Here is a 15346-nt window from a genome sequence, read left to right as displayed (position 1 = left end):
ACCATTTTAAATTCCCAAAAAATTATATGCTAATGATAATTTCAAACGATTGTTGTCCTATCTTTGTTGGCAGCTATGACAACATTTTTTAAAAAAAATCAAATATTCATTAATTACAAGCATTTCTTACATATAACTCATTTCTTGCATGCAGATAGACTTATAACATTTCTTCACAATACAAGTGGATTATGTATTCATATTGATATGGCAAACAGTTTACATTCATAGTGTAAATTAAGTGTTTTCTTTAAGTAAATTAAATTGTTTCAGACACAAAACACTGAATAAATTATAAGAAAGCAAAGATCTAGTAAATAGTAAATTTATAACTGTTTTACTTCTTAATCATTAGAATTTTTAACAAAAAAAAAAAATTCAAAACAATTTTTGAAATATTTTTCATAAAAGTAAAATTAATATTGTATAATAAAAACTTCAGAATAATAGTTATAAACATAACATAAATAACAATTTAACAGAATTTGAACAATGGTAATTTGCTATCAATTTTCTTGATCTAAAATAAAATTTTAGTTTCACAACAAAAAATTTCAATGAAATAATTAAAAATAGAACAAACATATTAAAGCTAAATAGTTGCAAAATATTTGAAATAAATTTTATTAACTGAAACTTATTTTGAATAAACATATTACAGCACATGTAGAATTTTTTTTTAATTTCAAAGTTCAACACAAATTTTTAACTATTAACATTGCAATTACAATACAGCTCGATATAAACACTATTATTGTTTTCACATACTTTAAAACAAGTATTGCACACAGGATTTTATGAAAACAGAAAATCTTTATAACTAAAATATATACATTCAAAATTCACAGTCATCAATAACCTTTAAATTAACTAATTTCATGACTTAAATTTTTATCTTCCTTTTAAAATATAAATATTTTAATCTCATTTCTATATTACACATAATCTAAACAAACAAAGACTATAAATTAAATTCCATAACTACTTCAACCACTGAACTAAATTATACAATCTTGTATATTACAATAAACTTTTTTCAAATATAAAAAGTCTGAAAAAATATGTACACGTGATATTAAACTCCTTAAAAAAATGTACATAATCTCAAAAGTACCTTTCCAAAACAGCTAAGAGAACTCAAGGGTTAAAGTTGTTGACTCTCTCTTTTGCAAAAGTCTTCGCTTTTCTGCTCTATGTCATCCTGTCTATCATGATTAGGCTTAACACCCATGTCAGCAGAGTAGGCACGAGGACGGCTTGCAACAAATTCTGTCAACGAAGAGCGGGCATCCTCGCTTTTCCTCCTGCTTTTTAGACAAGGTCGAGGCTGATCCTCGTTGAGCATAGGAGTTTTCTTTTTGAGGATTGGTTTCAGCTCACCATTTGGGTAACTAGCATAGCAGCACTCCTCACTGAAACTAGTCCGTTTCTTGAGAATGGGACGGGGTTTCGACGAACCCCCTCCTCCAGGAGAATCTTCATCAGTACTGACCTTCAGAATGGGACGGATATCAGGGCCACTATTGCAGCTCTCATCTTCACTCGTTGATTTCTTTAAGATGGAGTGAAGGTCAGATTGCTGCCACAGCTCCTTCTCCTCAGAACTCTCTCTGTGTTTTAATATAGAAGGCAAAGTTTTAGAGGATTTATCCTCCGGGGGTGGTTTGAGAATACTATGCAGTTCCTTCTTTTCTTCAATGTATTTCTTACGAAGTATAGAACTAGGTCGCTTTTCACCGTCGGAGCCCACGGAATCACAATTATCATCTGAGATCCTAGCAGCCTCAGAAATGTCCAAATTCTCCAATTTTATAGTACTATCAGCTACTTCTAAGTCATCCTCTCTTCTGCTATCGATGTGTTTAAGTTCAAAAGAGTCATTTAAATTCATACAGCTCAGGATGGGTTCAGCTGCCATCAGAGCACTGGAACAACCATTCTCATTTTCCTTCTCCTCCAAAGATGTATTTTGAGCTTTGTTTTCAGTTGAACTAGAGTTTTTATCACTATTTAATACGCTGCTTTGATGTTGACTAGCATCAGTGTTCTTTAGAGGTGAATTGGACCTATTCACAGGCGGAAGCTTAGACGTATATTTTTTAATTCTCGATCCAGCCAGAGTTCTGAGGCGCGAACCGAATCCAGTCAAATCTCGAGAGTCAAATTCTTGAGCAGAAAGGCATACTTTGTTGGTAGTATTTGCTTCATCTGTTAAAGATTCTAATTCCCCAGCTGAATGTGATAGTTTTTGTTGCTGCAAAGTAGCTGAATGAGCCCTTTTATGCTGTCTAAGTTTTGAATGAGGGCTGTGTGAGGATTTGGGTAGTAATCTAGCTTTAGTAAAAGGAGGGGTATTTTGAAGCACCTAAAGTGAAGAATAAGAAACAACATTAAATTTTTTCACAGGAAAAATGTTTCATGGCATGAATGTAATAACTATCAAGAAAATATTAAAATGTACAAAATGATATAACTTAGTGTTAAATGGGAATTTAACATTTAGTGTAATAACTCTTGCTAATAATATTATAACACTTTTGCACAAGAACTCACNTCTAGCTTTAGTAAAAGGAGGGGTATTTTGAAGCACCTAAAGTGAAGAATAAGAAACAACATTAAATTTTTTCACAGGAAAAATGTTTCATGGCATGAATGTGATAACTATCAAGAAAATATTAAAATGTACAAAATGATATAACTTAGTCTTGTATAATTTTACGATAAACGCACAGTGTGCAAAAAAAGGGATCAACCTGAATAACTTTTGGTCTAATGATCGGACTTTCACGTTCTAAGACTCAATCTTAAAGGCTCAAAGAGGTGACTTCAAATATGGTAATTGATATGTACAGAGAATATTTCAAGTTAAGAAATCAGACAGAAAAACGTACGTTAATCAACATAAATTTTTTTTGTCTGATTCCGATTTCTGACCCCAAAAATATAGGGAGTAGCCACAATCTGGGAAATATGGTCCCAAGTTAGGACCCCCTTAATGTTATTGTTACCTTTTGTGTATTTCACAGTATCTCGAGAACCTTGGAAAAATATTTGCATACAATTATAAAATTCATTCATCCAAAAATAATTCCTTGCAAAAAAAAATTTAGTAAATATTTATTACTTTATTTAAGAATAGTCAAAAAAAAATTTGAATTGTAAGATATACCATTTTTGCATTATTTTAAAGAGTGTAATTTTATATGGAAAAATACAACATTTGGGAGAAATCGGTCTAAAATTCAATTTCTCAGGAACCATTTGATTGATTTGGCTCAAATTTTGAAATATAAAGTTACATTCTTTAAGATGATGCAAAAAATTTTATACCTTACAATTCAAAAATTTTTGACCATTCTGAAAGAATAAAGATTTACTAAAATTTATTTTTTGCATGCCATTATCGTTGAATAAATGAATTTTATAATGATGTGCAAAAAGTTTTCAATTTGCTTAAAAAGTTCTCGAGACATAGCGAAATACACAAAAAGTAAATCTAACATGAAGGGGTCCAAACTTAGGAGCGCTCTTCTTACCAAACTGTTGGGACCATATTTTGGTGCTCAGAAATCCGAAATGGTGGGATCTTGTGATGGCAGATCAGCTGGGTTAAGAGATTTGGGAGCTAAATTCCATTTCTCTCGCAAACTTGAAACTGAGAGATCTGATTTCTTGGACTCTGACGTAAAAAAGAAAAAGGTCAACTTTCATTCCTTTTTATCTAATAAAGTGCATTTACGGAATATGACCAGAAATTTTTTTTTGAATATTTTTAAGTCAGATTTAACTCGATTTGCTAGCCTAACTCCTATTGTACAGGATAAAAGTTCAAGTATAGGTATTGTGACTGGTTTTTAAAGGAGCTGCTGGAGATCGAGCTTGAATGAGCTAACAAGACGTCAAGTTTTCGCTTTTCAGAAATACCCATGTAACACAAAAAATATGTAAACTTAAAAAATTTCTAGACTTTTAAAATCGTTCATGAGACATCTGGGAATCATAATATCTTTCGATTGATTTTGTTGTTTTTGTCATTTTCAAACATTTTTCTGATAGAAGATGGTAGTTCTGCATCCCAAGTGCATTTTAGCTTCCAGCACTGCTGATCTTCGGTCTTAATGTTACTGGGCATGTGTAACCAATGGGATTGAACACTGGGTGAACTTCAGACAGAATTTTACGCTTTCGAAGAGCCAATCAGCTGACAGTTTTCATTATGAGGGCTTGGGACAATAATAACTCAATTCATATGAGTAGGTAATTTTAATCAATTGCGCTAACCCTCAGCATATTTGTCACTTTCTAGATGACTAACTGCGTTATTATGTTAAAGCTAATGTTATTGCAATTATTACAAAGTTAATAATATCATCACAATTATTACAAAGCTAATAATGTTATTTTAATTTACAAAATTAATAATGTTCCTTAAAAATTGTAATAATAGTGTGATTTCAATTCCTCTGAAAATTTGAAGAAAAAATGGTTACATTAATCTAATTATGCAGGCTCGTTTCAACGTGTGAATGAAAAAACGTTTTACAGATGACTAACATTTTCAAGTAATGCAATATCACTGCATTTGATGATTTATAAATTATAAATCTAGTAATTTGTACAAATGTTTATTGAACACATTGAAAATTTACTGTATGTTATGATTGCCAACGATAAGAAATACATTCGAAAACATAGGTGCACAAGAATTTTAAAAGCAGAAACAATTTTCCTACGAAAAAAAATAAATTTACAAGACATTTTGTAGCTCCTAAAATAAATTCTGATACTGTAGAATTAACTGAAATAATTTTTAAAGACAATTTCCTATTTCATCTTCTCCCAGTGCTATTGGAAACTTAAAAGGATGATAAAATTTATTTATTGTGTTGATATTCATACAATTTATTAACAGTTCCCTTATTAACATATTATTTATTAACAGTTTCGTATTAACATATAATTCATTAACAAACAATTATACACCGAAAATTTCAAAAGTGCGAAAAATGTCTAAAAAATGAAACAACTCTGCTTTTAAACACACCTAGCTTCTGCCTGAATAATTCTTTGTCTCTATCACAATTGTACGAATTCCTAAGAATTATGATAAACAGTTATTAGTTGAGCGATTTGGTAGTTAGACACTGTAGAGAACGATGCTTTTTAATACAAATGTCCTTGCTTCTTTAGAAAAATTTATGTGTTTGTTGACGTTTCAATTGAGAATTTGAATTTCTCTTGAAAACAGCATTTCAAAAATATTTAAAAAAAATTTACTCTGAAATGACATTATCTCAGACTCAAGTTTTGGGATATGTAAAATCCTATCCAATATTCATCTTTTTTTAATCATTATGTGGCAATTGATAAGCCAGGATGGTATAAAGCAAGTGACTTGAAAAAAAATTATGAACTTAAATAATAAATATATTTTAACTTGATTCACTTTTTTAAACCATAAAAATCTATAACATGTTGATTGTACAGTTTTAAAAAGTATTAAAAAAATTTCACAAAATGTTCAATTTTTATAAATTTTAAATAGGAAGTGCAACCAAAAGATATTAACCTATATTAAAGTTTTTTTTATTTTTCAAAAGCCATCTTTTCCACTTTAAATATATATATACATATATATGACAGAAAAAAACTTTTAAAAAAATCAGGTTTTTAACAAGATTGAAGTCTCAAACTTGGACCCTCATCAGATATTAGGAAAAACTAAAAAAAAAAGTTTCATTGCGATATTTTGTAATTTTTAGGGTGATTAAAAGTCATGATAAATAAAAATTTGCCAAAAACAAGGAGAGGGCGTGACTTGAGAAATTCACCTGGGAATGAAACTCGGTATATTAGTAATGTGCCTTATGGGCGTTTCACGCCTTAAAATAAAGTGCACTAGCAAGCTGAATTCAAGAAAAAATCATTTGAGAATTTAAGAATACTTTACATGCCAGTTCATGTCGATAATAATGCTATAGAAAATCTGACTGACAGCAAGACGCTTCGAGTTTGAATTGTACTGTGGGCTTTTCTTTCCAATAGACATTTAATTCGTTTTAAGATAGTATTAATTTAATTTTATTTATTGTATTTTTTAGATTAGATATTTTTTGATTGAACTACAGTAATAATTTATTATTTCAATGGTATATGCTGAAGCCGGTATGTATGCTCAGGGTGGCCACTCAAATGAGGTTTCAAATTTCCAGGATTTTTTCAGGATTTCCAGTAAAAATCTTAAAATTTCCAGGTCAGCGTGTTTTTTTCCCCCCTGCTAAAGTGCAGTATAGATACATGAAAAGTGTCAACATTAGTGTATTAGTCAATATAGTGTAGTATTTCATTTAAAATTTTATTTTTTAAATATATCATCTTGAATAGATCTGGAAGAAACAATATGTTTAGCTTGCAGAAAATAACGCTTTTAATGAATAAATTTTTTTTAAGTGTTAAATAGTTTTTGCTCAAAATGTACCAAATAGCAATGATCCAAAACAACCTTGGATAAATACTGTTTAATATATTTTTATTAAGCGAAAGAAAATAATTCCAGGTGATTAGAAATCAATAAATTCTTATATTTATTTACATTTCAATATAGAACCATTTTATACTGTATTTTATACAAACAGTGTTCTTTATAAAATTCATTGAAATAATTTTCTTTAAACCAATATCATAAGTCAAATGTTTAAATAATGTTGTTTGTTTCAAATTAGCACAATTATTTTAAGTCATATTCAGTATTTGTAAACGAAAAATTTTCAATTTCTTGTTGCATATTCTATAGGAAAAAAAACTGGATACAATTCTTTAACTTTTATTCTTTTTTTCCCCGTTTCTTAATGGAAATTAGAATGTATTAAGAATTCCAATCTAACATGGTTTCCTAGTTTAGATAAGTTAATTGGTTTTGTTTTTACACCTGGGCAATTCCATGGTGTTGGAAAAAAATGAACATTAATTTCTTAGAAAAACTATCTTACAAAAACAAAACTTTGCTGAGAAAAATAATTCATTGGACAAAAGCTTTCAGAAAAAGAGTGCAAGATAAAATCTCTAAATTATAAACAATTATTTTTTTGAGAATTTTATAAAGTTAAAAATACTAAAACATTTTGAATTATTTTGTTAAAAGAAAAAAATACCCCCCAAGCAGAGGAACAAACTTCAACAATTAATTGAATTCAGCCCACAGAATAAAAAAAGACTTAAAAAAAAAAAAAANTCCAAACAGTGCTCTTTATAAAATTCATTGAAATAATTTTCTTTAAACCAATATCATAAGTCAAATGTTTAAATAATGTTGTTTGTTTCAAATTAGCACTATTATTTTAAGTCATATTCAGAATTTGTAAACGAAATTTTTTTAATTTCTTGTTGCATATTCTATAGGAAAAAAAACTAGATTCAATTCTTTAACTTTTATTCTTTTTTCCCCCGTTTCTTAATGGAAATTAGAATGTATTAAGAATTCCAATCTAACATGGCTTCCTAGTTTAGATAAGTCAATTGGTTTTGTTTTTACACATGGGCAATTCCATGGTGTTGGAAAAAAATGAACATTAATTTCTTAGAAAAACTATCTTACAAAACAAAATTTTGCTGAGAAAAATAATTCATTGGACAAAAGCTTTCAGAAAAAAAGTGCAAGATAAAATCTCTAAATTATAACCAATTATTTTTTTGAGAATTTTATAAAGTTAAAAATATTAAAACATTTTGAATTATTTTGTTAAAAGAAAAAAAATACCCCCCCCAAGCAGAGGAACAAACTTCAACAATTAATGAATTCAGCCCACAGAATAAAAAAAAGACTTAAAAAAAAAAAAAACACTTGACGTTTATGAACAGAAGCAAATATCATAATCCTTTCTTCCACATTTTTGCCTTTCTTATACTACATAGTCCCATAACCTCCAATGAGGTCAAAGATTTCTCCATTCATTTCCCAACATAAAAGAGTTAGAAATGGCATTCTAGTTTAACTGGGTAATAATAAAGAGAATTTTAATGCAAGAAAAGTATTGCTGAGTTGTTGATATTTCAACTTCTTTACGATAAATTTACGTCTAAATAAAAGTGGATATAATGGATGGTAACATAATTTAAATTAAAAGAAAAATTCCAGCTTTTCTTTGAAATTCCCTGACTTTTCCAGGTTTTTACCAGTATAAAAAAATTCCCTGATAATTCCAGGTTTTCAAGGTGGGTGGCCACCCTGATGTTGTACTAGTAGAGCCACTTACATTAATTAGAAAAAAAAATTACTTCTTTAGTGCTTCATTGTGCCTACAGAGATAAACCATGATATCTAATAAACGCATTAATTATTAATCCACAATTCATTCTCTTAGTTGTTATTTATCTAAAATCCGATCAACATTATTTCCACAAGCACGTAATCCGAACCAAGCAAACCCAAATCAAAGACAAAATATTAATAGTATATAGGTAAATTATATATAGTGCTATAATAATAGTATTCATAAATATTGCTTATACAGTGTAACGTCCCATATCCGGACGTCCCTTTTCCGGAAGGGTCAATTTCCCGGACACTTTTTAACAATCAAAATAAACAAACATTTCTTCATCTTCCCCACTCTCTTTAAAAAAAAAATAAAAAAAAGTATTTTGACAGGTTTTTTCCTTTCTTAGCTTCTAGTGATCTATGCATTAAACCCATAAATCAACAGAANACCCTAATATCTCCTCTAAGTGCTATAATGGTCAACATTTTGAGTCATAGAACTGGTTTCCCACCTGTGTGTCTAACATGTGTTGGTCTAACTCTGGAGACAGGGTTTTTTTTTTTTTTTTTATACCGAGGATGCATACCGATTTATTTTTTGCGTCCCAATTTTTCGATTTTATTAAAATGTTTCGATATCAAAGATTAAAAAGTCGGGAAATTTATAAACTTTCTTCAAAAATTTACGCGTCCCGCGGGACGCGTAGCGATCATTTTTTTGCGTCCGATTTCAATTTTTTGCGTATTTTACGCGCTATAGCGCGTAAATGTCTTCCCTGTATTACAGTTATCTCTTTTATAATTTACGCTCAATAATAATTTAAAGAATTAAAAATGCAAGTGAAAAACAGTTAGAATGTAACAGCAGTGCAATAGATCAACGAAGCGGTTGACAAATTCCCGAAATCACCCTACGAATAGTTTTTTAAAAGGATCCATAGAAGTACGATTTCCCCTCCCCCTTTCTTCTGCTGTAGGTGTGAAGAAAAATAACGTTTATTAATAATACATTCTTCTAAAACAAATTTGTGGGGCGAAATGCTTAAATGATCTAGTTTGAAAGTTAAGTTTATTCCCACTTTCATCTGAAGGTCAACTTAATTATTTTTACTTTTAGAAATATACAATGAACTATTGTTTTTATATTAACAATTGTCTTTACAAGATTTTGTTTCATTACCCTTGCAGATTTCTTAAACATTTTATTAGATTTTTTCTGTCCATAAAAATTTAAAAAAAGTGCCACAATGCTGTACAAGACCAGTACATTTTGGAGGAATTATTTCAACTTTTTAATTATTATAACCATTGTTTATAAATATTATTACATCTAACCAATATCATTTTATTAATAGATTGAAAATTACTGTGAAAAACGTCTTCAGCACGGATGAACACCAAATGGCTTGCTGTTACGCAGGTTTCCTACCGCTAAGCCACTGCAGTGTTAATGTTATTAAGATTTAACTAGTATATTAATTATGCTTAAATCTTAAAATATGTTTTCTTTTCGTGTACTTTATTATTATTCAAGGAGTGAACAACCTCAAGAAAGACTACTAACATATCAAGTACCTCAAGGTGAATTTCCGAAATCAATGTAAAATAAAAGAGCAATAGTGTACCAAAAAATTCTTTAAAGAACAAATAAATATTTTGAACAAAATTTCAGCTAAAATGCTGTATAAACACGGAAACTGTAAAAAGATTTTTAGAATACATTATTTTTATAACTCTTACACCAGAAAAGGACTATAATGACAATGGAACAAGGTTTTAATAGCCATTAAGCTACTCTCGTATATTTAAATATTTTTTTTTTAATAAAATATTTAAAAATGCAATTAAATGAAATATTTACTTCATTGGGGGCTTTTTGTTGAGAACTATACAATGCATTAACAGATCCAGGAGCAATATTATGTTTTCTTTTACTATGATTAGTCTCTAAATTCTGTTTAAGCTTAGTATCAAATTCTTCATCAGATGAGCTATCTTTTGATCTATATGATGATTTTCTGTTCTGGGACTTTCCTGGAAGAAAAAAAAAGAATTTTAGCAAAACATTATAGTAATATTAACTAATGAAATTTTGAAAGGTTATATTATAATCATAAAAAACAACTTAACTTTCTCTAATGCAATTTTATAACATTTGAATCTTGTTTAGTTATTATGATGCACACTTGGTAGCAAAACTAGCATGGCCGGCAGGCACCACAGATTTATTTTGGAATTGCAGACAAAAAAAATTTTGTTTTTGAACCTAAAATTATGCTAAAAAAAAAACTCTCTTCTGTATTTTTTTCTTCCCCTTTTAACCGTCATGCAGAGCTTGCTTTGATATAGCTGTCTTTTAGGACAATTTGTAAAAGTGGGAAGTTAGGCTAAACTTCCAAGTCCTTGGGATTTAAAAATATTTGCAAGCTTCCCCTGAGTTCTATTTTAGTTTTCAGGTAATTCTTTGAAACCCAAAATTTCAACATTTGAAACACAAAATCATTCTTAAAATTATTTTTAGTGTTAATTTATTTTAATATCCTAAAAGTAATTAAAATTTTACTGTAATAGAATTTTTGTTTTAGTAATGCAGTAATTTCTTCATGAACTGCAATGTTAGATACTCTTGCCTTCTAAAACTCACTAATTGCAACATTTGAATAAAATATTTTAACACAAACTCTGCAGATAAATTTTAGAATTCACCATAATCTTGCTGCACATCAATACAGAGGGTTCTGCTACTGGGAATGCACATAAATCTAAATTTTAACTACTTTTCTCACCTTCTTTAAAAATCTACTAATAAAAATTACAGATATATACCTGCTAATATTGGCAAAATAAACTAACGGAGATTTTTCCAGCGAAATTTTTTAGGCTATGAGGCTTTTTTAGGCTACACCATGCTTAATCATGTAAGTCAAAAAGAGAAATTCGAAATAATATAAGCACTTGCATTTAGTGAAGTAAAAAATATGTATATAAATCTTAAAGAAGATTTTTTAAACCATTATTTATAATTACTTAAATTATTAACACTCAACATACTACATTACTAGCAATGACACTATCTTTTGAGGAATAAGAGAAGTATTTTCGCCATCAGCGGATATTTTATCGACAAAATATTTTTCAAAAATTTCTTCAACAAATACAGAGAAATTTGAGAAAATATGGGTAAATAGGAGATAATTGTAAAATACAGGAATCTTTGTTAAAAAACAGGATATTTTGCAGATATCAACATTAAAATTTATAAATCCTCTTTATGCACTTCTAAATCAAAAAAGTAAGAACGAACCATTATAGGCAAGAGGAAAGTCGATGAAGTCCATCCGATTAAGACTAGATTTGCGTTTTGAGCTTTTATCTTTATAGTGCTGATATGGTCGATCAGTTTCTTGCATTTGGTCATTAGCATTCTTCATAACCTGTATAGTATACAGAATAGCTATAGACAAACTAGCAAAATAATAATAACAATTCTAGAGTAAAAAGTCAGTCAACATTTATGCTGTTACAAATATGCTATATAAATAACAAAAAATAATAATAAAAATTCCAGCTATTTATAATCAGAATTTTTTTCACTTATTTACTAATAAAATTATATCTCAGGATGCATTAAGGGAAATTGAATAAAAATATCTGGTGTTATGTGAAATACTAGTTATAGTTTGTAAAGAAAATATAAAACTATTAAATGCCATAAATGAAATGCTAATAATGCATAATTATTCTAAATTCACGGAAGTCAAATTAATGCACATAGTTTCATACAAAATTATTAACTTTCAGTTTTTCCAGTTAGAGCTGAGATATTTTGACTCATGGAAACAATAGATAATTTTAAAATTTATCATGGGAGTATAAATATCTATATATAGATAGAATGATTCTACTTAAGAGATAATTTATCTGCAATTTAAAAATATAATAAGTATTCAAATTACTTGTTTTCTTAATGGCATAGACATATATTTTTGGAATAGCAAATGTAGTTATTTAAGTTATATGTAAGTATTAGACATTTAATCTTTTAAATTTAGAAAATTATTTAAAAAAATTATTTTATTTAATTGAAAAATTTTTGCATAGAAGATAATTCTAAAAATAGTTTTATATGCTACGAAAAAAATTGTAGAATTGTAATTTTAACTAAAAAAATATATTTTTATAGTATTTTAAAAACAAATATATGTAGAAGTCACAGAATGAGAAAAGAAAAATTTGTATTTCAATGCAATAGCAATATATATATTACTTTTTTAACCATCATAATTTCTATTTAATAGCTAGTAAGTTGTTTGTTATGAGGTTCTAAAAACAAGAAATATAATCAAGGTAACTTGTTTTCTCTTTTGTGCCACAAGTTATTGCAAGATTACCTTAGCATTCTCATTGTACATGGAGAGGCAGTTTAGCTCCTTTTGATTTGTTCTTTTGTGATCAAAATGAATATCATTATCTGAGTTTAACACCTTACCTAAAAGAAAATTGTTAAGTTTATAAACAAAGCGGTACATTGGTGATATCATGAGATAAAAAAAATGCTAAAGAAATTTTTTAGAAAAATCCTGATAAACTAAAAAAACACTTAATGTAAACATAATTTTATTCAAAATATCATTAATTCTCACTTACCACAAGCTGTGTCAGGTACAGAAGACTTGTTTACATTTCTTATCACAGTCTCATTTCTATAAAAACAAGTTATTAGTATTTGCAAAATCAAAATTGAATACATAGATGTAGAAAAAGATTTAACCTTTTATGTAGATAAAATAATAATAATAAAAAATCACCAAAGTTATGAAATTTTACTGAATTCCACAACTATGATTGCCAATGATAACTAAATACATACTTACTAAATTAAATAGGTGAATAATGGGAAATTAAAAGCTATAAAAAATTATATGATTTTAAAGCATTTAAAAGCTGAAAAAATAACTTTAAAATTTATAATTTTGCTATTCATTATTACTTAGAAACACATATTCACTTAATTTTTAAAAACAATTCCACAAATGCTTTTTTAGATAACAGAGATTTGGTCACTATAAAATATTGTGAAAATTAATGTAATAATTATATCAAAACAAAGCATTTTTAACTAATATTAGATCAAGGTGTTGAAATGTACTAAGTGTATTAGAAATTTAGAGTGCATTACTCATAGACCCTTGCCTTACAATCAATAATTATTTTTCTAGAAGCTTTGGAGGAAAAAATTATCTTACCAAAATTGCAAAATGTAGAGGCACTAATTCAAAGTTATTATTTTTCTTGTGCGTCTCGATATAGATGTTGCTTTCAATCAATAAGAAAGGATTTCGTAGTGTATTCAGAAGTGGCAACTTACTAAAAGTCTTAAAACATTAGCTATGAAAACTAATTCAAAGGGTCAAAAGATTTAAATTTGTTCCCAGTTTATTTATTTTTTATTAATATATTCTTTAATTATTATTATTCTTTAATTTTATTAATATCTANGAAGTGGCAACTTACTAAAAGTCTTAAAACATTAGCTATGAAAACTAATTCAAAGGGTCAAAAGATTTAAATTTGTTCCCAGTTTATTTATTTTTTATTAATATATTCTTTAATTAAAATATATCTAGTTAAGGAATTTGTTTACAAATCAACAGTATAAATTTATATTTAGTAAAAAAAATAATAATAAAAAAAGAGAAAAAATTATAAAATTAGTTTTTCTGTAGGGAAATAGGTATTTTTTTTATCAGCGGCCTGCAAGTAAATCTAACTATTTATTTATTATTATTTTATATTTTGCGCTAAAAGCAGTTGAATTTAACTTGTGCCTGGATAATGTAAAAGTGTCAGGAAAGTTAAAAAACTAAACTAAACTCAGCGGCCCTAGAGGGCCAAGGCCTACTGTGCCCATTTCAGTTTTCTTGACCTTGGGCTGCAGGAACAGATGTTCCGGTCAGGTGGTCAGCCGAACGTGGAACCCCCAGTGTTTAGTTCCCAAGCATACTTGGTACTCATTTATCAACCCACTGAAGGGATGAAAGGCTGAGTCAACCTTGCCTGAGTCAACCTAATCAAAACACTAAGACATTATTAATTGAAATTGATATAAAAACTGAATTTATTGTGCCTTCCTGAAAGCTAATGTTTTTCTGTTACCCTCTTCTAAAGAATGTTGTGTGCATCTAACGTAATGCTATTAAATTAGAATCCAATCTATATTCCGTCTGAAAGAGTAATTACAAATGGTGGAAAAACACCTGACAAAACAACATATTCGTACATACATGGTTCTATTTTATATGGCTAAATATTTTATATTTAGCCATATAAAATATATATTTTATATGGCTCTATCAATCTATAAATAATACAAGCTACATGAAAAATAAGCAAAATTCAGAACAATAAACATGAATAATAGAACTTCATTTTTAGTATGAGGCTACAAAATAAAAAATAATAGCTTCATTTCTTAAAATCATAAATTACAAAAACAATGCTGAAATATTAACAGCACTTTTTTGTTATTTTTTTAAATGTTAAAATGTTGCATTCCTATTCAATATTTACATAGATGGTTCTAAAAATAAATATGATAGTAGTTACCTATAGCAGGCATTCATGGATGTCATATCCTCAAACCCAACAGACCTCCTTCTAGCATGAGTCCGTAAAGACCTCAAAGATAACTTTTCATTTTGCTCAGCCAGATAATTTTGTTTAGCAGTGGTTTTAAGTTGATTCTGGTCTCCATGCAATGGTGACCTTTTATTTTCATCTCCTTTATCCGAGAAATAATCTGCCTTTTTGGTATAAACTGGTATGAAAGACGCATGATTCAAGTGAGCATTGTTATTTTGGCGAAAATCAGCATTTTCTTTTTGAGCTGTTCCATCTGAAATTACACTCCTCAAGCCTGATGCTGAGCTTGATACTTCATTTTTAGACTTGGAAGCTATGCACATCGTATCCATTTTGGAAGGAAGAAAATAACTACAAAAGATTAGATCAATTAGATTGAAATTAAATTAGACAAATTTAGAAAACTAAAAATCATCAGGACCGAACCAAAATTGCGAACCTGCAACT

At 28.4% G+C, this 15346-nt stretch overlaps 1 protein-coding gene across 1 annotated transcript in view; it reads right to left on the bottom strand.

The window, feature by feature from the left end:
* Window positions 1-1091: 1091 nt before the first annotated feature.
* The window catches only part of LOC107441251 (uro-adherence factor A), a 42691-nt gene continuing 28436 nt past the window's right edge, over window positions 1092-15346 (bottom strand). The window contains exons 5-10 of the mRNA XM_071183741.1: window positions 14864-15250; window positions 12905-12960; window positions 12649-12746; window positions 11562-11691; window positions 10119-10291; window positions 1092-2365 (exon numbers count right to left, since the gene is read on the bottom strand). Coding sequence (XP_071039842.1) covers window positions 1145-2365; window positions 10119-10291; window positions 11562-11691; window positions 12649-12746; window positions 12905-12960; window positions 14864-15250 — 2065 coding nt within the window. The 3' untranslated portion in view covers window positions 1092-1144. The remainder of the gene's footprint in view (window positions 2366-10118; window positions 10292-11561; window positions 11692-12648; window positions 12747-12904; window positions 12961-14863; window positions 15251-15346) is intronic.

The sequence above is a fragment of the Parasteatoda tepidariorum genome, chromosome 7 (assembly GCF_043381705.1).
Source record: "Parasteatoda tepidariorum isolate YZ-2023 chromosome 7, CAS_Ptep_4.0, whole genome shotgun sequence".
In the NCBI taxonomy this organism is placed as follows: Eukaryota; Metazoa; Arthropoda; class Arachnida; order Araneae; family Theridiidae; genus Parasteatoda; species Parasteatoda tepidariorum.
This window is presented reverse-complemented; position numbering and strand designations above follow the sequence as displayed.